The sequence below is a fragment of the Sinohyriopsis cumingii genome, chromosome 6, assembly GCF_028554795.1.
Source record: "Sinohyriopsis cumingii isolate HCF-2022 chromosome 6, ASM2855479v2, whole genome shotgun sequence".
NCBI classification, from domain to species: Eukaryota; Metazoa; Mollusca; class Bivalvia; order Unionida; family Unionidae; genus Sinohyriopsis; species Sinohyriopsis cumingii.
The window spans coordinates 90,200,037-90,227,307 of NC_142966.1; the positions used below are offsets into that span (position 1 = coordinate 90,200,037).

Sequence of the window (27,271 nt, forward strand, 5' to 3'; positions counted from 1 at the left end):
TAAAGTACTCTACAGTAATCACATATAAAGTATTCTACTCTAATCACATATAAAGTATTCTACAGTAATCACATATAATTTACTCTTTGGTAATGACATATAAAGTATTCTACTCTAATCACATATAAAATATTCTACAGTAATCACATAAAGTATTCTACTCTAATCACATATAAAGTATTCTACAGTAATCACATATAAAGCATTCTACTCTAATCACATATAAATTACTCTACAATAATCACATATAGTTTCTACAGTACAGTAATACCTTGTGCATTTGCATTTCTGGATTCGCAAAATTTTCATTGGTACCCTCTACGTACATGTTTTCTTTATTTTATTGAATTGTACCTTCGTTGTATGACTTCTGTGACATAAGAAGTTTACCTTGTTTACCTTCCTGACAATGACAAAGAAAACGTCAGTCATTAAGTTTACAGTCCCATTCATTACTTGGTTTTACCTTACTGTGAGTGCAAAAGAAAACGGCAGCCAATGAATTAGTATAGGGGTAATATTAGTATACATGTACCGTACTGTAAATGCGCTAGTGTGGCAAATACCCATTAGGCAATACTGTACTCTATTTTTACGTCAACCATTTATTTCTCTTTTTAAGGGTAATGTATTAAGGTAACTTTTAAATGAAATTAAAGTGCTTTGGGAGCATGATTTGGGTCATATTTAGGGTTTAAACCCTAGAAATAAGCATTTATTAGCATTTTTAGTGACTTGTACCAAACATTCGTGATTCCTCCTGATCCGCGACTGGTTCTGGAACCTAACTTCGCGAATGTTCGAGGTATTACTGTACTCTACAGTAATCACATATAAAGTACTCTACTATAATCACATATAAAGTACTCTACAATAGTCACATAAAGTATTCTACTGTAATCACGTATAAATTACTCTACAATAATCACATATAGCTTCTACAGTACTCTACAGTAATCACATATAAAGTACTCTACAATAATCACATATAAAGTACTCTACTATAAACACATATAAAGTACTCTACAATAGTCATATAAAGTATTCTACTGTAATCACATATAAAGTACTCTTCAGTAATCTCCATGGTAGACTGTTATCCATAGATTGACATTCCACAGTAAGAAAGTTTGCTTGTATTTCAGCCACTTAAACCAAGTGACAACATGGTCACACCCTATGTCTAGTGTACAGCATCTTCCAACTGTCAAGGATGACAAGAAAACAACAAACCCAGACAGACCACCAGACCAACCAAGCTGATTCATTCCACAAGTAAAATAGGCCAGACCTTTGTACCAGAAAGCATTTGAAATTTTATCAACATTGATGACACTGTATATTGTTATCATTCTTTCATTTATTAGTACTTGATATAAGAATAGACGTCTTCCAGCATTTATTTTTAACATTTTAAAAATAGACTTTTGCAGTAGTGATTATATTGATATCTTTATTCAGTCATTTTATACTTTTTGTTCACAGTACATGATCTTAATATATTTTCTTCCATTTTCTTCTAAGCATGTTATTAATATGTAAACTCTTTAGAGACAAAGAAATTTTATATTTATTAATATTATATTGGTAACACTGGAAGACTTACAAGATTCTTGGATAAAGGATATGCAGATTTAAGACCTGGCCCCATTGTCTTGAAACATCACAAGCACTCCAAATCGGAATCCACATGCAAGAAATTGTTCATCTGCATGAACTTTTCTAAAGTATAGGTTTGCTTGTGCTGATGTTAAAAGTCTTTAAATATGATTTTTAATTTGTACAATCTTTAGTCAGTATTTTAATTTTAGCTCATCTAGAGCTTACCCTATGGCCTTGCATCCATCATGCATCATCTGTTGTGCATCATCAGTCCCTCAACAAGTGCTTCTTACCACTCTGGAGTCCCTGTTTCTGGAGTCCCTGTTTCTGATCTGATTTCAAACTTGGAATTTTGTTTTTTTATCATCAAAATCTAGGGTGGGTTCAGTAATGAGTGAGATCATGCATATTAGTAAGGTAATCATGATATGATTGGCTAACCACTCTAGAGACCATATTTCTAATCTAATTTTGATCAGACTTGTAATGTATTCATAGTTCATCTGGATCTCAAATGAGTTCAGTAGAGAGAGAGAGAGAGAGAGAGAGAGAGATCCATGCACGCTAATGAGATAATCTTGCATCTGATTGGCAGAGATTGTTACCACTGTGGAGGCTGTATTTCTGATTGTATTTGATAAAACTTGCAATATATGCTTTTATCATCAAGATCACAGACGAGTTCAGTAATATTTGAGATCCACACATATTAAGGATGTATTTTCATTTGCTTGGCCGAGCTTGTTAGCACTCTGGTAGCCATATTTGTCAGTTTTATTTTTTTTCTCAAAATTTGAATATATGCGTATATCATCAGGATCAAGGATAATTTTGAAAATTAGGGAGATTCCTGCATAATAATGAGGTGATCATGCATCTGATGGGCAGAGCTGGAAGCTATAATCATAATCCAGTTTTTTTAGCAGACTTGGAACATTGGTTTATATCTCCAAGATCTTGGATGAGTTCACTAATGAGCCAAGATCCATGCATATAAATGAAGTGATCTTGCAACTGATTTGATGAGCTTGTCACCCTAAAGACTAATTCTGATCCAGGTTTGATCAAACTTGGTACATAGGCTTAAGTCATTCCTATCTTGGATGGGTACAATTGTGAGCAAGATCCATACATATTACAGAGGTAATTTTGCATCTGATTTGTTGAGTTTGTCAACACCTTAGCAACTGTATTTGTGATCATACTTTTATGAACTTGTTAAATAAATGTATGTGATTGAGATATATGATGTATTCAGATATGTTTAAGATTTATGTTATTTATGTTATTTATCTATAATCTTAAACTAAGTAACAGAAAATCAAAAAGATTTTTTGTAAACATTCAACAAGTAATTTAATTCTCAAAGTTATAGAATGACCATTTATGAAGATCTTAAGTGTTTTGGGGGCCTTGGGTGGCCAAGTGATCTAAAGTGCTTGCTTGCTTTTGCCAATCACTGCCATTTCACCTCTGTCTGTATGGGTTTGAGTCTTGGGCTTCGCCATTATGGGTATGTGAGAAAGCTGCTGGTAGCTTCCCATCATTAAATGGTTCTTACAGGGTTTTTCCTTCACCAGTTATACTGGCTGCCATGTATGGCCAATCAAGCACTAAGAAATGGCGTTAAACCCAAAATAACAACAGCAACAGTGTTGTGAATCAAATCCCAATTAATCCTAAAAGTTCTGTAATTCAAAAGTATAGAGTATTCAGAATTATTTCAGTTTTGAACATGCTGATGTATCAATGGGCTGGAATGTACCAGCATGCCAATAGTCTTGCTGTTTCACAAAGATGTAGTCAAGAATCTCTTTGAATGAATTCACAATAATCCCAAAATAGTGTTTTAGTCCAAAAGTCAGTGAGCACTTTGTAATTGCAATGAATAATTAAAATAAATGATTCCTCTAAAATTAAAACTGAACAAAACTAAAAGATTAATATTAAGATTGGAATTAAAATAGGAATGAACAAATGTTTACTTCTTCCTTAAAAACAGTGTCACTTAACTATTGACACAACAAACTGTGCTGAACATAGGTCATTTCCAATAGAATTTTTCCATCAAAATTCATAGAGTGGTCAGGTTTCTTTACTTGAATTTTAGCAAATTACCCGACAAACACCAGGTAGACCATAGATTTTTTTCTCCAATTGAAAACCCAATGTCCTGAACTCAAAGCAAAGTAAACAGGTTGCTTAAAAATGATCATTATCTTAAAATATAATCTACAATCATAGACAAAAATGAGTTATATAATAAGTTGCTTACAAATGACCCATACAATCTACAGTCATGAATAAATGTTAAGCAGTTTATATATACATACACCACTCCATCGATACTTCACGTACAATGTAGTCCAAAAACATAGATTGCTCTATAAGCAAGGGAATTAGTTATCGACTGATGTCCATAACAACAGGAAATGATGCCATCCTCTCTGGACATCCAGAAAACCACAGGGTAGGACTGGTTTGTTGAATGTTTTACTTGTTTAAAATTGCATTGCGAATAATTGTCAATAAAGTCAGACATGATTTTTCTTGGTTTAAAGTGGAATTCCACTTTTCTCCTGACTTGAATCAGATTTTTCTTGATATAGTCCGTTTTTTTATCATCTCCGATCCAGTTTTTAAAAAACGGTCTGTTTGGTTCTATTCTGCAACGACCCTTGTAATGTATTCGTTCCATATATTAGATAGCCCATGAATCTCGTGAAGAGTATTCTGATTGGTCAAAAGTTTAAATTCATCCAATGAATCTTCATGTAATGGAAACATAACAATGGAAAGAAGAAGCGTGCTTGCAAAAAAAATGGTGTTCTGAGTTGTTGAGAAGGACCATGACACAATAAGTTTAGATAAAGGTTTAAAATATGTATGGAAATGGGAATGGCTGGTGCGAAAAGTCAAAGAAATTTGGCTGGTCAGTTTATTAGAAAACTGAACTCTAGAGGACTGGTATTTTGTAACCTCTGCTCTATGTTAATTGTGGTTGGAAGAGTTTGGAATGGCACCTACAAAAGAAGCTGCATGCAGAAAAATTGAAGCCCAGAAGGCATCTGGAAGAATTGCAGTTAATTACTATAAGAAGAAAAATTTCTTGCATGAGAGAACAGATGTAGCTGTCTGTCAGAATATGCACACTGCATGTCACCAATACAAGCACCAGCTTGAAAGGGAAAAAGGCTCCCACTGAGAAAGAAAATAAAAGATTGCACATTGAGCCAATAAAGTCAATCAAAACGGAAGATTAAACAAATCTTTTAATTTTAAAAAAATGGAATATTTAGTTCATGAACTTTAAAAGTAATTCTTTTTATTGTTCTACTAGTCAAATATTGATGCCATGATTTCATTATAAGTAATAGTGAAACTTCTCAAACATGTTAAATCTCTGATTGCCAGTTCTGGAATGACACGTTAACTGCTAACTCAGAAACTAGCTTTCCATTAATAAATGATATGTGTGAACCTGATTTTTATTTAATCAAGCATTCACTTTGTTGTCTTTCTTTCTTTGATCATATTTTTGAATGAGTATGTTAATTGAAGGTAGTTTAATTATATTACTCCACAAAATGAATTATAACAATGTTCGATTGATTACTTGAAGTGAGTTGACCTGACACCACCAGGACTGCTAGCCCTTATGAAGGCTGGATTTGCATGCCTTTGAACATTTCATTTATTCCACCCCCTTTATTTGATACAAAAAACATAATTAATATGGTAATACAAGAAGGTCAGCTTTTAAATTATTGCAACAATACAACAAATACTTGAGCAAATCAAGTATCAAAACACCATCAGCACTTTAAATAGTTTCTCACAGAAATGCTCATGGACATAGTTGTTACAGTAGACTGATATATTTCACATTTGAATACAACTGGGCGTATTGTATTTATGATCATTACACTTAAACTGAACTAAAATAACTAATACACAAATATCAGCTGCTAAAGGAACTTTTTTATTGTTTATAAAATTGCTGCCTCAATTAGGCATTGATCAAACTTTCTTTGCAAACTGTTATTTATGATGTACCAAGAATGTTGTTTGGAAAGAAATTTTAACAAAATACATGACTTCTTAATAAAAGTTGATAATTTCATAACATTGATACACATTTCTTGGTCATACAAACTGTTTTTGATGATAAAACAAGCAATATATAAGGGTTTCAATTACCAATTTTTATCGTGATTTTCTTCATTTTCAACAAATATGTGTCAATTTTTGGGTACTTTCTAGCAAACAAAAGTGGGATCCATGATTGACTCCGCATTATAAGTTTGTGAGTTATCAGGGTGTGAGTTATCAGGGTGTGAGTTATCAAGGGAGTGGTATATATATATATAGCTGTATATTAAGGAGCTGGTAATGTATTTGATTAGCTTTGTTTCTTATGACCTGAGAAGCTGTATTTCTGACCTGATTTTAAGCACATTTAGTATAGATGCTGATATTGTCAAGATGTTGGGTGTTTTTACTATGAGCAAGACCTAATAGGTACATGTATATTTATGAGTTGATCTTGCACCTGATTGCATGATTTTTTTTGTTACCACTCTTGAGACTTGCTTTCAATTGGATTTTAATAAAACATTATAAATAGGCTTGTATCCTCAAGATCTTGGTTGAATTAAATTCATGTATATTAATGATGTGACCTTGCATCTGATTGTCTGACCTTGTGAACAATCTTGCAATCATATTTTAGTCAGACTTGCTAAATTGTCTTTTATTACCAAATTTTGGATGATTTATCTTGTTAAAACTCTAGAGATGAATTCCAATCAGATTTTTGCCCCAAGTAAAACTTACGTTTTCACTGTTGTCGACAGCTTCTGTAGGTGCATTTTAATGAGATACCACAAAAATCTAATCAATTTGTTATCTCTCTAGATCTGGAAACTATATTTCACATCCAGTTTCTATGAAACTTGGTACATGAGTTGATATCATCAAGATCTTGAATGACTTTGATTATGAGCAAGAGACTGTGCAGAATTTGAAAGAATTTTTATTAAGATATAATATAAAAGACAAAATTCAACACGATATAAAGTTTGAGAGCTAGTGTAAATAGGTTGTGCGCTTACTTGATAACCTGCTTAGTGCAAAGGTCAGCTGTTAAGTCATATAAGCTAGGTGAGTGGTATCAGTTCTGCTTATACTGTTTTTCATGACTATGGAATATGGCCTCAAGATTATATAACTGTGTCTGTCTCTTACACAAATTGAAGTTAATACTAATTTGAAATTTCCCATTTTTGATTGGATTGCAGACAATTCTATTTTATGAATAAATAATATCTCTCAATCTATTGGTCCATCTAGCATCAACATTGTGGTTAGGTTTGGGTTAAGGCCATTTTCTCAGACATTAATGTGTACAAGTTTCTTGTGGAATTACTACAGCCATTAGTGAAAACTAGGTTACTGTGACCAATATTTCACAATGTGCATTCCAGCTATTCCACCACTGGCAGTTGTCTTGTCCTAGAGCATAAAACGTTTTTAAACCTGAGATTTTCGCTGTGAGTTTGACCTTCTTGTAACAAACTCTTAGATGTATTAAGATGCAGGAATAATATCCCACAGATTTTTAAAGCTTGAAGACAGAATATGATGCAGTTTTGGGGTTGTTTTATGAATCATTGTTGTGTTGCAATCCTCACTTGGTACACTTAGCTATTGATTTTACATTCTGAATTAGCCACTCTGTGTCTTCATATAAATATAGTTTTGATTTTTTACCACTTACCAAGCATTGGTGAGACAATAGGATTACATTTCAAATGCATTGTCATCTTCACAGGAATCAATGTTAAGTATTTGCAGTTAGCTAGTTCCTGTGACACTTTGTCATGCTTGATATATTCATATTAGAGGGTATAATTAGGTCACAGTGAATACTTTTCAGGCATCCATTGTTGGTCCATGCATCAATCTTCCTGTCTGTTGAAATGCTGAGTAAGCATTCATCAGACTCACTAGACATGTTGCCATTTTGGTAATCATCCCTGAGAGTGGTATAATTTCTTAATCCTTCCCAGGGGGCAATGAGAAGGACCAGAGGTCATAAAAATTGCAGTTGCAATGACATTTATGAATTGTTATTTACCAGACTTGATGCATGTTGTCACAGCAGAAGGACAACACACACACACACACACACACACACACACACACACACACACACAGAGACATACATACATACATACATACATACATACATACATACATACATACATACATACATACATACATATATATATATATATGAATATTGGGTTCTGAACCCTAGTTCATTTGATAGTGGAGGAATATGTGACAAAACATTTGGGGGATTTGCCATGGCAAGCCATGGAATTAGTTATAGTTCTAATTGGTTTCATATCAAAGCATTCCTTAGAGGTAACATAACTTGTTATACTGAATTATTTATTCTAAATCAGTGTGTTGACTCTCTCTCTCTCTCTCTCTCTCTCTCTCTCTATATATATATATATATATATACCTGTTTCTCTCTCTCTCTCTCTTAGTCCTTAAAATGTGTTTTATTTGTCTGTAACAAGTAGTATAGCCTAATTTGCAACATTAAAAGCAACCCCTTTTACCAGACATAACTGCCATAACATGATGTGTCACACTGAAAACATGATTTTAATTTTTTTTTTAAAAGAGCATCCTATGTGCTTATCTAGGCAGTACATCTGATTCATTATTGACTGTTTTCATACTTTGCATGTATGTTGCAGAAGAAAACAAAATTGCTATATTGCTAGAGATGTTTTGCTGAAATTGTTTATTCAACAAACATGTCTGGCAAACTGAACCTGTCATAATACAAGGTCAAGAATGTACAGTAAATGAAACAATCAAAATTTTTTGTGAGGCGTGGAATGCCGATTTTAATATGCTATGTATATTTAATTTGCATTATGTGATGGACATGTATCCATAATTGAGGGTAGTGGTTTGGGCCTATGTGACTAATGTCATGTGGGGCAAACATGTTTACTTGGTTTTGAGTTCTAGAATTAGCTTTAATTCTGACCTTAAAAAGTTCTTGAAACAAATTATGTTTACAGATAGATGGAAATTTTCATTAAGATGATCCTCATCCTGGTCCTCTTATTGTCGTTTTTTTTAATGTAGTTTTGGTCAGTTTTAATTTGAGAGGATTTATTTATTTAAATTATTCATTTTGAATTGCAAACTGCTCTTTGATATTAGGACTAAATCACTGTTTTGAGATTCTTGTGAATATCTCCTGTTCAACCTGCATTGTTCTGACAATTCTTACATTATTGTCATCAAGAACAACTCCTGGTCCTTGATTCACCCAAAGAATCCAGCAAGAAAGTTTTAACAACAGTACCATGGCGTGAGTGCAAAGATAGATAATAATGATACTTGCAATACCTTCAAACCCCCATTTTTAACTATTGAAAGCAGCAAAGACTGCATCAAACAAAGCATATATATGCCATCCAGTGGCTTTTAACGACAGAAACTTGGTGCATGTTTTCATTTAATATTTGTATGGTTGTGGTTATTTGAGTGTTTGCAAACATGTATATTTGTATGGTGATGATATTTGACAGTACTAAGTCTACTATTTTTATTTTTTTAAGCGTATTAAATGCTTTAAAGAAAACAGGCAAGTTATTTTCTTTTATTCAGATTTGAACTTCCAATCATTTTCTATAGGCTTATTTGAAATGATAGCTTGTTCTCAATTGGATGATATTGCTTTTTATAATCAGATTCATTGCCCCCACCCCCTTGGGACCTCAAAACACACATTTTGAGTCTTATATAGCCCCAACACTGTCTTGGTATATATCAGGTATGACCTGGTCATTTTTATCTAATCAGAATGTATTATGTTTTTTGTTATTGTGTATCAGTGATTCTAATTTTAATTGATTGGTATTTTTATTAGAATCATGCAGCCATTGTTGGCAAATAGTTCATGTAAGTGACAAGGTGCTAGTACATTTGTTATGATAATAATGTTCTATTTTTATAAGTAGTTTTTATAATAGCAAGTAATATTTGAATATAGTCTCTGTCCATAGTACATTATTAATCCCAGATAAAATAGGTAAGTAATGACATATATATATATGCAATTGTTTCAGAATAAATTGAAACTCATTACATTGGATACTTCTATTCCTACTCCATTCATTCATATTAACAGAACCATGGACAGTGCAGAAAATTTCGAATTAAGGTTTACTGTGACATCAAAACGTACACCTGATAATGCAAGTTTTCATGCTTTCTTCCTTACTCGGAAAATTTAAGCACAAAATTAAAACATGATGAATACTGTATATACTCATGTATAAGTTGAGTCCAGCTTCAAACTGCAAAGACCCAGATCTGCCATCTCATAATGCAGCAGCAGATTCAGCATCTGCAGTTTTGATAGGAGTGATCAGTACAACAAAAAACATAGACCAGACCTGCAGATCAGAGTCTATGTTTTCTGCAGTTTGACTGAATGTTAGCGAATACATACGGTTCTTTCATAAACATCACACATCACAACTTGATCTAGTTTTCTAACATTTGACTTACCAGTATTAACAGCATTCCTTAGGATATAGAAATTTATCATCTATTGATATATTTATTGCATTACATCTTTAGAAAATCATGTAACTGATGTGTTTTTGACTATCATTATTATTCATTGTTACTCTTCTGCTTTTGTGTACTCTAAGTGGAAACTTTTTAAAAAAGAAGTGGCAAAAGTATTGACTTTTGTCTATAGAGGCATTGGTATATATATGATGGGGAATACCTCTGTCCTGCCCAGCCCAGCTAGGCCACTAGTCATTTGTCACAAATTTTGTTTCTGTTCAATAATTAAATTTATGTTATTTTATCATAAAACAGCCACAAAGCCAGATTGAGTTTTGTTAAGATGTGAAATAAACATACAGGATTTATAGAAGACAGCAAAGCTTGCAGTTAGGTACTTTGTAACCTGGACAAAGTTGGGATGATATTAAGGGCAGTGAGACATAGGAAAGGGCAGTGAGGCATAGGAAAAGGCAGTGAGGCATAGGAAAGGGTAATAGGATGGGTGAGAACATTATACCACTAGACTTAAAGACATTAATTCATATTTTTATCGTAAATCGCCCATCAGCTCTAATATATGCCTTGCATGTTAAATTCATTTTTTATCTTGCCTACTACATATTTCAAGTGATTGATGAATAGATATATCTTGGATTAGTGTATTTCATTTCTTAAAAAAATTCTTAGTCATTACAGTAAAACATATGGAAATCAAAATATGTAAATACTATGGGATTTATCAAACCCAGTCATTACAGTAAGACATCTGGAAATTTGAACATGTAAATACTATGGGATTTATCAAACCCAGTCATTACAGTAAGACATCTTGAAATCTTAGTATGTAAATACTATGGTATTTATCAGACTGGTCATTACAGTAAGACATCTGGAAATATGAACATGTAAATACTTATATGGGATTTATCAAACCCAGTCATTACAGTAAGACATCTTAAAATCTGAATATGTAAATACTATGGGATTTATCAGATCCGGTCATTACAGTAAAACATCTGGAAATATGAACATGTAAATACTATGGGATTTATCAAACCCAGTCATTATAGTAAGACATAGAAATCTGAATATGTAAATACTATGGGATTTATCAGACCCAGTCATTACAGTAAGACATCTTGAAATCTGAATGTCATAGGTGTCAAGCCCTTGAGATGAAAACCTGTATGCCAAACCAATAAAAGCCTTACAAAGACCAATAAAAACCATACATGAAAAAATGTATTCATATATTATATAAGATCAACAGTTTTAAAACAACAAATGCTATACACAAAGTATTTATACATATATTTACATACATGTAATTACATTTCTGAAACTTTCTTTCGTTGTTTTTACTTATAACACTATCATCTTCCAGCTTTGGCTGAGCAAAGAAGCTTTTGATGGATGCTCCTTTCTTCATTTCAAAATTTCTTTCATGCAGTTTTGTCCTGAAGTGTTTCTCCAGATCAAATATGCTCGATGCCACCACTTTAATGTCTTTACTGCATATTTTACAAAAAGCATGGGAAAATCCTAACTTGGATACATCTTCACTGCCAGGGAAGACTTTAATCCAATCAGCCTGAAAGTTCCCACGACCTCAGACAGTGTCTTCAACTTCCGTTTTATTGAGTTAGGCTCATCCATTTGATGCATGAAATATTTCAACTAGATGTAAGAAATACAAAAAAAAATAATCGAAAAATTTAGATTTGACATGTGATAACGGAAGATCTCCTGATTACAAATGTGGTACGAATTTATATTTTCCCCCATAAACCCCAAGATATTATGCCAGAAGCTATCCAAAAATTGAAATATAAAAATAAAAAAAATCAACAAAGTAGCAGTCCAGAAATTTATACCTCGTAAGCTGTTGATCAGTTCTATTAAAATTGCATATCTGGTGTTTGAAAAGTTATGAATTTGTTATATGGTGTGCCGATTGTGGTAAAAAGACCTGATATAAATTGGCAGTGTTAAATATTTTCAAGCCACGATAATGACGTCACTCTGTATCTATACTACTTCTGTCATGCTAGCAATTCATCTTCCTGTTTGCATTATGTATCTGGCAAACTTAACTCAAAACTATGACAGCATGATAAAATGCCAGAGCTAAATTCAGCAGACTATTTAATTTTAATTAGTATATTGTTAAAAATTGTTATAAAAAAATTGACTTTATCTCCGCATATAAAAGTCGGACGAATTACGGTTACACCAACATGAATGCCACACTTGGTAAAGTATGAAAATTGATGTAAACTTTATGCATTTGAATGTAATAAGTATAAATAATAAAATTATAAAATAAGGAAACATACTACACAGGTAGTTAGTCAATATTAGAAATCTGAGTGAGCGTCTAATCTCTGAGCGATAAACGACAAGATCTTCACACACTGGAGTTGAACCATGAATGAAACTCATTTCATTATCCAAGGAAAAGCATGGTTTTGAGTATGATTTAACTGGTTGTTTCAATCCACCCTGCACACAAAAAGAAAATAAAAACACAAAAAAATTATTTTAAATTTGTATGAAAAAAACGTACAAAACTGTTGTACACTAATGAAAATGGGAAACACTGTACAAATTATGGGTAAACCATACAAGTTGACACCTAAGGAATATGTAAATACTATGGAATTTATCAAACCCATTCATTACAGTAAGACATAGAAATCTGAATATGTAAATACTATGGGATTTATCAGTCCAGTCATCACAGTAAGACATGTGGAAATCTGAATATGTAAATACTGTGGAATTTATCAAACTCAGTCATTACAGTAAGACATCTGGAAAACTAATTATGTAAATACTGTGAAATTGTGAATATGGTGGAATATATCTAATCCAGTCCATGTATAGTGGATCTCTTCCCATTACAAAACATATCTGATCTTGACTTTTTAATATAGTTGTATATGTGCCTCACTGTGATTCTTGACTGCAACATTTATTCTATCTATCCCTCCCATGATATTTGGGGCTTATGTGACTATCAGTTGTTGCAGATGGTGCAGGGGAAAATGGGTTTCATCCATTTTAAAAGGTAGATCTGAGTGACATTTGAGGACGACTGTTAAAGTAAAGGCATAGGGAATTAGCTGTCTTATTATATGAGGCCACTTCAAAAATCTTTGAATTTGTTGTGTTACCTTGAAAACTCCTAAAGTTCTGTAAAAGTTGATTTATTATTGAAAAGTTGTTGAAAAACTCCTTGACTTTATATGGGACAAAATAAAACATTAAAAGTGAATAAAATATACTTTCAGATTCTGAATTTTTGTTCCTTGCATTTTTTCCATGAATAATAAAAAACTACAATAAGATAAAATAGGGTAGATTAAGTAATACAGTGATTGAGTAGCATCAGTAGAAGTTCATTATTTGTGTGTTGTTTTTTCTTGCTTTTGTATTCATTTATGCTGTGATAAAGTAACTTGCAGCAAAAGAAAATTCTCATAAAAAACTTTTGGAATTCCTTGAAAACACCTTGAAAAGCAGGTCTTGGAGCTGTATAAACCATGGTTCATCCAACTCACAGTAGCTGGTGGGTCTGTGGAGAAAAGGGTTTTAATGATTCTGAAAATCCCTCAGAATCTGGGTGTCCTTTTATTTAGTTCCTGACCATGGCAGTTGTACTTTGTATCCCCACTCATTACACTTAGAGTTGTTTCTTATTGTCCAATGATAATCCAAGCCAGAACTGGTATACACACATATTTCTTAAAGGGGACGCCTTTAACTGAATGCATTCGTGTACATGTATTAAAATACATCCTAAGGAATATTGTATACTGATACACTGATTCCAGTCTTTACTGTTTCCGATAGTGTTACAATTACTTATTTTAGCATAGCTTATAGGAACATTTCAAATTTATTGGAGCACTCTGTGCTGGAATAAATTTGTACAGTTTGGTACTCTGTACTTTACTTTTTGGTATTTTGTCAAATTTGCCTTTTGTTATTAAATTTTACTAAAAATGCCAAGTAATGTTTTAAATGCTGATATGCAAGTTTAAAAGAGACTGTATGTATACCATTAAAATGTAATTGATATCCATCCCTATTCATGAATGTCTACCATTTTGTTGCTGTTTTATAAATATCAATATTTAAGGATCGAGGATAAAGTTAGATCAACCAAAAGAGATTTGTTTTGGAGTTTTTCCCATGTGAAGAAGAGGTTATATGTGGTGGAAATTAATTTTTTTAAAAGTGGTTGTAACTTTTTATGGAAGTTCTCAAACAATCCTTGGTAACACACATTATTCTGGAAAATATAAATGCTAAGCACTGGTAAGAGGTATTTTTTAAATTTCATAACTTAATGCAAATGAAAATTTGGAATGTTTTTATATGTTCATGTATATTTTAAACACTTTTATGTACTTTTAGTGGAATTGGTCAGTTTACAGACAGAGCAAAGCATGCAAACAAACATATTCAGGTAGAATTTTTTTATCTACCACAACAAATAAAAATCTACTTTAATTATTTTCAAACCACCTCTAGTTAGTTTTTACTTACATTCAAGTATGCTACAGAATGTATTTCTTCAATATTTCTTCATGAGATCTTTTGGACAGTTCAGTACACAGGGGGATAAATTGTTAGTTTTGGATATTTATTTTTTGATTTTATATTTACTGAGATTGGGCAGTCATGGATCTTGTCTCACTTATGCTGAGACATAGTTTTCACTGTGCTGAGACATATATATCACTTTGCAGACAAAGATCCATGTTAAAGTGTTTAATCTCACTGTGAAGTTGGTTATTTTCTGGGTAAATAAAAGGTGGGGCCAACAAAAGGTAGTCTATTGTTTGCTTTCTTTCATTGTATCTTCAATGGAGCATTTAAAAGTTGAACTATGTCTTTATGAAATAGGAAATGATTCTGGTATACATCAGTTAAGATATTCCCATTCAAAAAAATACTTGGTTAGAAATTGTTTTTAACGCATTACAGAGAACTTTTGTCCCATCCTTTTTACTCAGTTAATTGTCTAGTCATTAACCAGTTACTTATGTGATAATTTATATTTATTTTACATGTTAGCATAAATGTCCACGATTTTTTCTTACTGTTTATACAAATGCCTTATCTTTCATTAGTCTTCATTTTGGTGTTATTGTATTTTTGTTGTTAAACCTTATTATGATGATCTGATGTGAAACCCACCTTGCATAAATGGGGAAGTTTTCATTTGGTGTGAAACACACCTTGCATAAACGGGGAAGTTTTTATTTGGTGTGAAACCCACCTTGCATAAACTCTGAAGTTTTCATTTGGTATGAAACACACTTTGCATAAAAGGGGAAGTTTTGATTTGGTGTGAAACCCACCTTGAATAAACGGGGAAGTTTTCATTTGGTATGAAACCCACCTTGCATAAACAGGGAAGTTTTCATTTTGTGTGAAACCCACCTTGCATAAACTCGGAAGTTTTCAGTTGGTATGAAACACACTTTGCATAAAAGGGGAAGTTTTCATTTGGTGTGAAACCCACCTTGAATAAACAGGAAAGTTTTCATTTGGTATGAAACACACCTTGCATAAAACAGGAATTTTTAATTTGGTGTGAAACCCACCTTGCATAAACAGGGAAGTTTTCATTTGGTGGCTATCAATGAAAAGAATCTGTATCTGATGTGGTTTTAAGTTATACATAGATTTACAATTAGCACAAGATATTTCCAGAGCATCTCTCTCTCCTTAAATGCAGTTGCTTGATTGTTCCAAGTACAAATATTGGCAGTGAGATTCGGGGTTAAGCCTTCATGTGAATGCTTGATTGCTCCAAGTACAAATATTGGCAGTGAGATTCGGGGTTAAGCCTTCATGTGAATGCTTGATTGCCAGGGTCTTTTGATAACAGCACAGTTGGCCATGGTCCAGGTTATACTATCTTGTCCCCATATGCCTATGGTGAATCACAAAATAGTCATTACATTGTTGTGATTAATGCAACTGTCACAGCTGATTCAACGGGATTTTTGTTTTCCTTTTGGATGGTTTTGCATTTATGTATGTGTTTTAACCTTGTTAGCATTTAGTTGATGATAATGATTGTATAACATTTGATGCTTGATTGTTTTTTGTATTCTGTGTGGCAATTGGAAACTTCTATCACAGCTTTGTTACACTTTCTGTCCTATTCATATTAAACATGTTCCATATATCTCTGGCCTTCATATTGTAAAATTATAAAATCTCAAGTTATTCTGAAGTGTTATTGGAACCACATATATAGAAAATTTTTGGAGCCTCATTAGTATGAAGCAAAACATGTCACTTTTCCACCACCACCAGCATCAAAATTTTTTTTATGGTTTTGATTCTAGTTTTTCATTAGCATGTATTTCCTAAACCCCATGATAGGTTCTCATCAAACTTGGCATGAATCATTACGAAGCAGACAATTTATGTTCTGATGTGCTTGCTGGCCGCTTTGACCTTGGGGTCAAGATCAGTCATTAACAATTTGCATTAAAGTTTTGGTTAAAAATTTTCATTTGCTTATATTTGCTAAGCCCTTTCATGGATTTCATTCATACTTGCAATGAATCATTTTGAAGCTAATCAGTTCATTTAGTGACATGTTTGCTTGCTTCTTTGACACTGGGACAAGGACATTCTAGAAAAGTATATGTATTAAAGTTTTGGTTAAAAATGTTCAATTTGCTTGCAATTCATAAAATCCTTGGTTAATTTTGTCTGTGCTTGAATGAATCATTATAAAGCTAAGACAGTTCATTTTGTGACATGCATATTCACTACCAGTCAACCCCTTGAAATAGATTTGGGGCGGGCCCATGGTAGCAGAGTGGTAGGCATTCACCTTTACAGACTATCACAACTCAACTGCAGCTTTCCATTGGTTGATGGTTCTTCTTGTGGGTCTTCTCAGGTTCTTCCTCCACTAAATATACTGGCCACCATATATAGCCTATCATCTGCTAAAAAATGGCATTAAACTGTACAAAACCAAACCATGATGGATTTGCTTATTTGGATTGTTTTCCTGGTATAAATTGTCTCGAAGCTAAAATGAATCATTCTGTGCTACAGTCACCTGCCTCTTTGAATCTGAAGTCAAGGTCAGTCATTGAAAATTTGTGTTACCATTTCATTTGCTTCTATTTCCTAAATCCCTCGCTGGATTTTGTTTATAATTTGGAGGAATCATTATGATGCTAAGAGAAATCATTCTGCAGCATTTTCAGTCAACTGCTTGACCTTGGAATTAAGGTCACATAATTTACAACAACATTTACAGACCCACCCTGGTCTTCTGTTGTTTTTTTTTCATTCACCTGAGTGTATTATGTTATGATGTTCTCCACCAGTCCATCTGTCTCATACCAGTTTCATTCTGGCACAATCTCTCAAGCTGTCTACTTTCTACAAATACCGAATTTTTGTTGATGGCTTTGCTCTTGTTGCAAGGAAGAAGCTGTTTATTTCAAGGTCAAAAGTCAAGCCTGCTGCCTGAAAGAATAACAGTGGTTTCTGCACAATAACATTGGTTCTACACAACATACTTGAACAAAACTTTGTACATGGCTTGCATTTGGAATAAGGAAGCCTATCAGTTTTGGAGTCAAGGCAAGGTCACTGTGACTGAAGAAAAAAAATAGTATTTATTCTACATCACATACCTGGACCAGATTTTGTGGAGTAATGAAATTAGTCTATTAATGTTGATGTCATAAGATCGTAGTTCATTGCATCTGAAAGAAGAAAATTGGTTTCTGCAGAAACATTTAATTCCTCATCATGTAACTTAATCAAAGTTGCATGTTGGGTAAGAAGTATAGCCTCTTGATTTTGGGGTCAAAAGGTCAAGATGACTGCCACTGAAAGAACAAAAATGTTTTTGCATAATAAGTTGTAGACCATGCATATTGACCAACAGTTGAGGAAGGCATGCATTTAATATTTGGAAGAGGCCTATTCATTTGGGGGGGGGGGGGAGATCATAGCCATTGTGGCTCAAAGGAAAGTAAGATTTGCAGAATAACATTTGCTCTAGAATAAGTTCCTTGACAAAACTTTGTTGATGGCTTGCACTTAGGGTAATACAGAAGCCTAAAGATGCTAGGGTCTAAAGGTCAGAAGTCACGGCCATGGTAAATCTAAAAGATAAAAAAAAGTTTTTGCACAGTAAGATTAGTTCAAGACCACATACTCTAAGACCTGTTGGTCAGTGATCTCCAGTGTCAACCATGTCCTCCTAGTGCCTGCATAGAGGACTATTAAACATGGATCAGGTATATAGTGTGTGGTTCATGGTACTGTTGGGGGAGTTGTTGTGGCAAAAGTACTAATTTTAAAGACTATACAAGGATCATAGTAAGCTGGTCATGTTAAAGTGCCTGTCTAGCTTTCAAGCTAGTTGATAGGTGTTCATTGTCACTTGAGTGAACATACCCATCTAATTTGCTTAAGTTTACTTATTTTCTGTTTTGAATAATATTGATTTTCCTAAAATTTCACTCATGGCTGTGACTTCTAGGTCCCACAATTCTACACTAAAGAAATTTTAATCATCACTAATTTAGTTATATTTCTTTTCAAAACAATAAACTTTTCTCGTAAATCTATTTGTTCAACTAAAATTCTACATGAATTTAATATCTTTGCATTTGTTGACAAACCATTCATTACAGTGTGATTTTGATGTACAATAAGGAACTGGCCATTTAATTTTCAGACAAGGTGTGGGAGAGGGCTTGAATTTTTTTCCAGCCAATATATGTTTTATCCCAAAATAACATTTTATTTTCAACTAAAATGATAGGTAGATTTTTTGTGTGTCTTAAACTCAGAGCAAGGTTATTTTTCCAAGCTATATGGGGGCCAGAAAAAAAATTCTAGCTCCCCTCCCCCGAATATTAAATGGTCTGTCACTGACGGGCTTGCTTGAATATTTTTATCATTGAATGGAAAATTACCTTTTCTTACATGGTTATCAAAGATATTACCCAATAAAAGTTTTGGATTGGATCAAAGTTATTTTTTTAGAACAAAACAAATTCGGGATTAATATAAGCATTGCTAAAATAGATTTAAAACATGTCATAATACTTATGTTAAGATTTCAAATATTTTCATATCTCATTAGCAGTTTTAAGTATACCCAGTATGCTGTTTGTTAATTCATACATGTATAATGCTTATAAAATTAATTTCAAACATATTCTATTTTGTGTACCTGATTGTCATTTATTAAACAGTGGATCAAGTATTATCTTTCTCCTGATTTTGTCATTATTGACCCTGCAACCTAAACATGTACAGGGGCCCCATGTGGTCAAATGGTCAATGGTGCTCACCTTTACAGATCACTCACAAATCTCATGACACAAAAGTTCAAGTCCCAGCTCAGCCAATGTGAGTATGTGGGAAGGCTTGCCAACAGCTTCCCATGGGTCATTAGTTCTTCCCAGGTTCTTCCTCCATCAATTATACTGACTGCAATGGATAGACTATCATGTGCTGAAAATTGGTGTTAAACCCCACAAAACCAAACCAAACTTAACCATGTTCATACATGTGTACAGCTCTCTTTATCTGTTATTAATGTATTAGTAAATGCAATTCCAGATAAATTAATGTCAAATTCATATCTATCCCTGGATGTTCTACATCCATTGTATTAAATGTTTTCATGTGTTTTAGGAATTTTAAAAAATGATCTTTATGAATGTCAGAAAATTAATCATTATATCTTGCATTTTTTTTCAATATGTAAAGGTATCACTATATTGATTAAGCCAATCAGCTTTTATTGCTTCCTGTTGTAAGAAAATCATTCATATTTTTTTCTGTAACTTTTCCCTGAGCTACTTGCATTCAGTAGAAAGCAACAGAAAATCCTGAACAGAAAAAAAAATGTTTATTGAGTTTAGCACTGGGCTTTTGCATAGGATGGCAAGGCAAACAGAATTGATTTAGTTGGTTCCAAAAAGGTCATCATCATCAATCCTATAGTCTAGTAGACCGTTGGGGCACTGCACAAGACCGAACAATCAGCTTCCTCCATTCCTCTTTATTTTCCTGTCTTTCTCAGTGAGTCGCTCAATGTCAAGCCTGTCCACTCTTGAATAGTATCTTCCCACCTCTTTCTTTGCCTGCCTCTCTTTCTTCTTCCTTGTACTCTGCCTTGCAGGATTGTCTTTTGTACGGATATGAGAACAAAACAAGTAAACTTTGTACTACTTTGCAAAATGTATATTTCCATTTTGTATGTGAAAAGAATGAACACACTATCTAAAATGCAACAATGATATTCCAAAGTAACAACTCTTGTTTAAAAGAAAAGTGCAAGATAATTTGATAATTTTTATTAATATAAATAATGCTTCTTTTAAAAGAGATTACATTTTGCAGATAATAATGATGTCTTAAAAAATAAGCATCATCAATCCCAATAGCAAAAGTCTTTGAAACAGTAAATTACTTATTAGATGCCAGTGAATAAAAAATATAAATCTGTTTGAAAGGATTAAAGAAACAGCAAAAATTGCTGAAAATAAAAATTACATGTATTTGCTTGTTGATTATACCTGAATACAATTTGTCTTGTATAACATTTGCTCTGGATGCTTTTATAGGATTTTAAATGATTGAAAATGACCAGCATTTAAGGAATTTTTACAGCAATCCTGAAAATACAGTTGCTTTCAGAAAGTTCAATGAGTTGTGGGAGAAAAATGGAACAAAAAGAAAATAGTCAAATTGAAAGAATGGATAACTGAACAATCTATCAACACATTATACAAACAAGCCAGATAAAGATTTCTATACAGAAAGGTATATGTCAGGCACCAGGATGACCATTAACTGGCAGATATTCTTGAGGTTTGAACATATAAAAAATACAATGATGAATAGAAACACACTTTAACAATGATAGATGTCTTCTCAAAATATGCTTAGGCAAAGACATACGATATGCATGTCCCTTTCAGTGAAGTCTTCAAGCAGAGAAAGGCTAAAAGCTACAGTTTGATAAAGGAAATGTGTCTTGCAATTAAATAGGTAAATGTTTATTAGAATAGGAAAACTACTTTTCAAGTAATTCAGACAATAACTTATTTAGTGGAAAGGTTTATCTAAGTCAAAAGACTACTACATGAAAGTATTTCATTCAAATTGAAAATGGAATTAGGTATTTAAAATGGGTTGTTGTCGTATGTTTTTCTTTATCTGCATTGAGAGGTAGTTTAAACACTTTAAAGCATTTATATTATAAAAGAGCAACTGAAAATAATTATGAAAAAGAGATGTTTTTGTCCCTCCTGGACACCACGCCTATGGCAATGAGTGAAGTACCATTAAGAAATATGATGGGATAATAAACCTCTTGTATAAAAGAGACAGCCTAATACATAAGACTCTTCTGGATAATGATTTGAATGATATGATTTGGAAGGGACAAATTGACAATAAATTAAATTGCTTACAACAGAGATATCATGAAACAGATTTGAAGAATATCAAAGCTACAAAAACTGATCGATGATACCAGAAAAATAGATTTTAGATGTGCATGACCTATTCAGATATCTCTGGAAAACTATGATGCTTTAAAATTTCAGTTGGTGCAAGTACAGAAAGAATTGAAAAATAAAATCAGAATGATCAAGAAAGAAAGAGGATAATGATTTTTGTAACAAAATTACTGACACACTACAACAACAGCAACAGCCAATACTAATACACAGACTTACAGAAAAATTATTCTAAATAGATAATTAAATTTATAAAGACACATAAAACAAAATGAATAGTTTTGTGTGTGTGTGTGTGTGTGTGAACAGCTTGTGACATAGCTTTTACATAATTGAATGATTACATCAGAATTATAAAAAGATGTTACATTAACTGAGCCTAACAATAGTTTTGCACGCTGAGGTTGAACAATCTAAAAAGATGTACAAAAGTACCAGTGATGTGCAAGGTAGCACTGCAGAAATAGACAAAAGGATGGAAGGAATTAGAAAAGCTTTAAATCATTGGAAGTTTCAACAGATGCAAATGCTTTCAGAAATGAATAGGCTAGTAATAACAGGTGAACCATAGTTAAATAAAATAATAGTGTGCACAACTAATGTAAAAATGATATATTAATTCAAATGGAGCTCTGTCATTATTCTCTACTCTGTACCCCCATTGCCAAATTCATGGACCATACAGATATTTCAGAGCTAAACCATGTTCCATATTTCTGTAGTAAAACAAAGCACCCTGTCATCCTTAGATGACAGTGATATTTCAGAGCTAAACCATTTTCCATATTTCTGTAGTAAAACAAAGCAGAGTCATCCCTAGATGACAGTGGTATTTTAGAGTGGGACCACTTTCTTCATTCTAGATGAAAACCTTAAGCATCCTCAAGTCCGTGAATGACCATGATATTTTAGAACTGGGCCAGTTACACATTTAAAACATAACATTTGCTTGACTTCCTAGACCACGTTGTGATTTCTTTATTGTGCAAAATTACAACACAAAACGGTTCAAAATTCTCTATGAAACGTGCATGATGGAGTAAAGTTATATTAGCTACGTTAGTGAGGAGATAGATGTATTCTTTGCGTTTAACATAAAAGCAACAATCTCGGGTATTGTTACAACTCAATGGTCACAAACTTAAGTAACAGAAAAGATGCAAAACCAACAAGTTTTATCAAACTTAATTTTAATTATGAAAGTTATAAATTAAAAATTTTAAGAGGAACTTGCAGTATTATGAAGTAAATCCAAACTAGTCCCCATAAAGGTCTATGAAAGTCCTAAATAAATGAAAAGTTCCTTATAAATTTCATTACAGGAAATGTACGGGTCCTCCAATAACCATGATGTCAAGTCCGGAATTCCTTGGAATAATTTAGTTACAGAATAATATTTTAGTCCAAATAATGGACACTTTCATTTGCCACTAAACAGTCCAAACAAATGTTTTTCCTCTGAAAAAAATTCAAGTACAACACAAAATAGACTTACAACAGGAACACAAATAAGTGTGAATGACTCAAAAAATCTGAATAATTTTGATTGCTTAAATTTCTCCTTATATACTCTGTATATTACGATTGTACTTCCACCACCCACCCCCAATAGACCTCACGTGACAGTATAAACTATTGATATTATGTCGAAATACGCATATTCATGTGACCTATCACAACCAGTTGGAAGCCATAGAATTATTCTTGAAACATTGATGTCCCATCGGTCTCTGAGAAACTACGCCATAGGCGCCATTTTAAGTCATAATATTAAAAAATTTATTACTAATTGTCAGCACATACGTAAACATCTATTTATAAATCCTATGCAATATTATAGTCATAGGCCAGATACTTATGTAGATAATACAACCATGAATAAGAATTATAATAATTAGATAAAATCATGTACTAGAAGTTGCAAAATTATAGATATACATAACACACACACACACACACACATAAGAAAAGAAAGATTTATATAATAAAGCTTTCATTTTTCCATATTAATCAAATACGCACTTGTATAAATTAAATTAGGCAAATGGAAAGTTTTGGACTTTATTCTGAACTCATTCATAATGCTGTAAAGACTCTTTGGAAAGTAATTTAGGTTTACAATTGGTCCAGCATCAACAGTGGACATTAAGTAAGTTTTGAAGGTTACCATTCCGATGCCTTTAGCCCAATTCACAATCGAATACCTGATATCATGTAAACCTTTATCTTGCAAAATTGTTACACAATAAATGGCACCAGCAAAATGAGCTGAGTAAAATGGAAACACGAGAACGTGTGTGAGAAGTTAAAGAGATAAAATTATTTTATGAAAGAGATTGAAAGTATGAGAAATATAATTCAAAACTATGATTTTAAATAGTTTAAGGCAAGTATAGAAGCTGTTTCAGCTGGTGTAGGTATTTCAACAGATGAATTTAGTTTATTGGAATAGCTACTGTTATAGTTGTTCCATTAACACTGACAAGATTTAACATTTAACGAAAGTTTTAAAACTTTGAATGAAAAGGTCATTCGCAATAAAGTTTTAAAAATGATGAAATAGTGAGATTAGCCATCTCTAAGTTGAAAAGAATCGATGAATTTCGTTGTGAGGCAACAAGGCTCATCACGAATTGACGAGGACGTGAACAAAAAAATAATCACTAAGAACAGCTCTACCGACCAATTAAACTTCTTGAATTAATGTGATCATTTTCTGAAAATTAAAAGTAATTTTCCAACTGATTGATAGCAGAATGGCAAACTATCCATTTCGTTGCTGATATATTTCGTGGTTGGGTGTTACGCGTTTCTAATGACTCGTAAACAATATATTTGTTGACATCGATAACATTATTGAAACAAAAACTGTTTTAATTTCTGGCGATAGGTACAGCCTCGAAATGTACACGAAGCAAGTCAACGACGAAATAACTGCACCATTGTCATCGAAGAAAGTATTGATGTCGAATGGTTGAAACACAACTCAAAAGTTAATTCTCTAGCTCGCTCTTTGTTTTGATGATGTATTTCATAATCACTCGAGTTATTGGCATCGATCATGCATTTAATATTATACTATCTAGCTTTTATAATATGCTATTCCTTTGACTCTTTTTATTACTTTTATCATTCGACGGAAAAAGTTATCAAGCTTATAATTTTAGTTGTGATGTATATCGATAATGTGTGTTCAACTTTTGTTTATGATTGTAGATCATAAGGGTCAATTTTAAACAACATATTACATAGCTAACATTTGCTCATGATTGTAGATTATACTTTAAGATAATGGTCATTTGTAAACAACATATTTAGTTGGATTTGAGTTCAGAGTCTTGGATTTCCCCTTGGAAATTATATGGTCTACTGATTTTCTCAGATCCTTAGATAAAATTTAAGTAAACAGACCTGCCCTTGCTTACGAATTTAATGGAGATTTCCAGGGCTTTTTGTTATATTATTATTCAGGTGACTACCAGTATATAAGGAAGAGGTAAACAATTATTCGTTCCTATTTTAATTAGTCTTTTAGTTGCATTCAGATATAATTTGACAACAATTATTTATTTGAATTATTAATTGGAATTACAAAGAACTCTTTAACATTTTGGGCTCAAACATTACTTTGGGATTATTGTGAATTCATTCTAGATTATATAATTGTGATACATCGAGACTGTTGGCACATCAGTCATTCGATATTATTAGTACATCAGCATATTCATGACTTGGAATCAATTCGAAACACTTTTTACTTTTGAACTGGTGATAGAACTATATGATTGTTTGGGATGTAATTCACAATAATATTCATCTTAAATTTTAATTTTATGACTTAGAGAATTAAATTATTTGTTGATCTTACCAAACTTGTTGGTTTTGCTTCTTTCTGTTACTTAGTTTGTGACCATGGGGTCATAACTAAGTCTATTTCCCAGCTCACATAGAGTAAAGGATAACAAATATGCTGTTACGTTACAAAATTGTTACATATAAGTAGTATCTGCAAAGGGAGATGAGCGAAACGGCAACACAACTGCGAGAAGATAAAGAGATAAAACAAATTTTGATCAAATGGATTGAATGCTACAGAAGTTTGAGAAACAATACAGAATTGTACACCTATATTTTAAAATAGTTAGAGGCAAGTACAGAAACAAGTTCAGCTGGTGTATGTATTTCAACATATGGAATATGCTAATTGGGAGGTCCTACTGGTATAATTGTTTCATTAACAATGACATGATTTTAGCATAGCAGTAATATGAATTGTTTCATAAGCTTTGAACGAAACCTTCTTAATGAAATAATCATATCAGTCATCATAAGTTAAACAGTTTCGACAACATGATAAACATAGCAATCACTGACAACTAAGTTAGCGACAAGGAGTTCATTTTCATTTTAACCAGCACAGGGAGGACAGAGACACACAAAAATAATCACAAAGAGATAAAGGGAAGAAATAAAAGTGCTAAGAAAGCGAGTTGAAATGAAACCCCTATACAAATGAACTACTCAGATCAAAAGATCTATGCTACAAAGTACCCACTACTCGAAAACGAGATGTCCAACCCAGTTGGTAACAAGTATGGAAAATTATAATTTTCAGTGCTGAAAAAAAGATGTTGCTGCTGGCTCTTACAAGATTTGTAACTTTTATACAACATATTTGATTATATAAGTGAACATATTGAAGCAAACGCTGTTTTAATTCCTTGTTGCTATTACTACTTATAAACATACATGAAACTAAGCAAAGCATAAACATACATGAAACAAAGCAAAGAATAAATAACTGCAAACATTGATAAAGAAGAAAGAAGTGATGTCTAATGCTGAGACACAACTCAAACGATAACATCACTCACAGGACAAAATTACACTGTAATGTTTAGAATGCAAATTTCCTGGGAGACAGTCGTCAGAGAACTATACATGAATCTACTGAATCTGATGCTGTGTGCTTTATAATCCAGAAAAAAGCTATACATTTTCCTAGAATAAATTAATAACACCAAAAACTTAAAATAATGCTATTATTCGTCTTTATTTGTGTCTTGGTTTCTTAAAATGCTAATGGTTAATTTAGATGGTTACAATGGGTTTAATGGCAAAGTCAGAGATGAAGATAGAAGAATTACATTTGTTCACAGCATGCCTTTAATGTATTTTTTCGTTTCACGTTAATACCATGATTATAGAGATAACATTATTATGCCCGTGTTAATCTTTAAATATGGCGACAAAAAAAATAGATGAAGAACATACAACTTTTAGTCTAACAATTACCAGTAACTTAAACTTAAGAACAATCATATCTTTAATGTACTTAAACCATACAAATTAACTTATGCAGCAAATAAATGGTTTCAGGAGGGTTGATAGCAAGGGTCGCTGACAGGATTTGTGGACCCTAGGAAAAATTCTTCAGTACCAAAAAAAATCTCTTCGGCTGTGGGTCCCCTGACATTGGTCGGCCCCTGGAATTTTGCCCTAGT

At 32.7% G+C, this 27,271-nt stretch overlaps 1 protein-coding gene across 1 annotated transcript in view; it reads left to right on the top strand.

The window, feature by feature from the left end:
• Nucleotides 1–19,501, top strand: part of LOC149797418 (syntaxin-binding protein 4-like) — a 104,956-nt gene extending 85,455 nt beyond the window's left edge. The window contains exon 20 of the mRNA XM_089962208.1: nucleotides 1,146–19,501. Coding sequence (XP_089818334.1) covers nucleotides 1,146–1,263 — 118 coding nt within the window. The 3' untranslated portion in view covers nucleotides 1,264–19,501. The remainder of the gene's footprint in view (nucleotides 1–1,145) is intronic.
• Nucleotides 19,502–27,271: the final 7,770 nt, after the last annotated feature.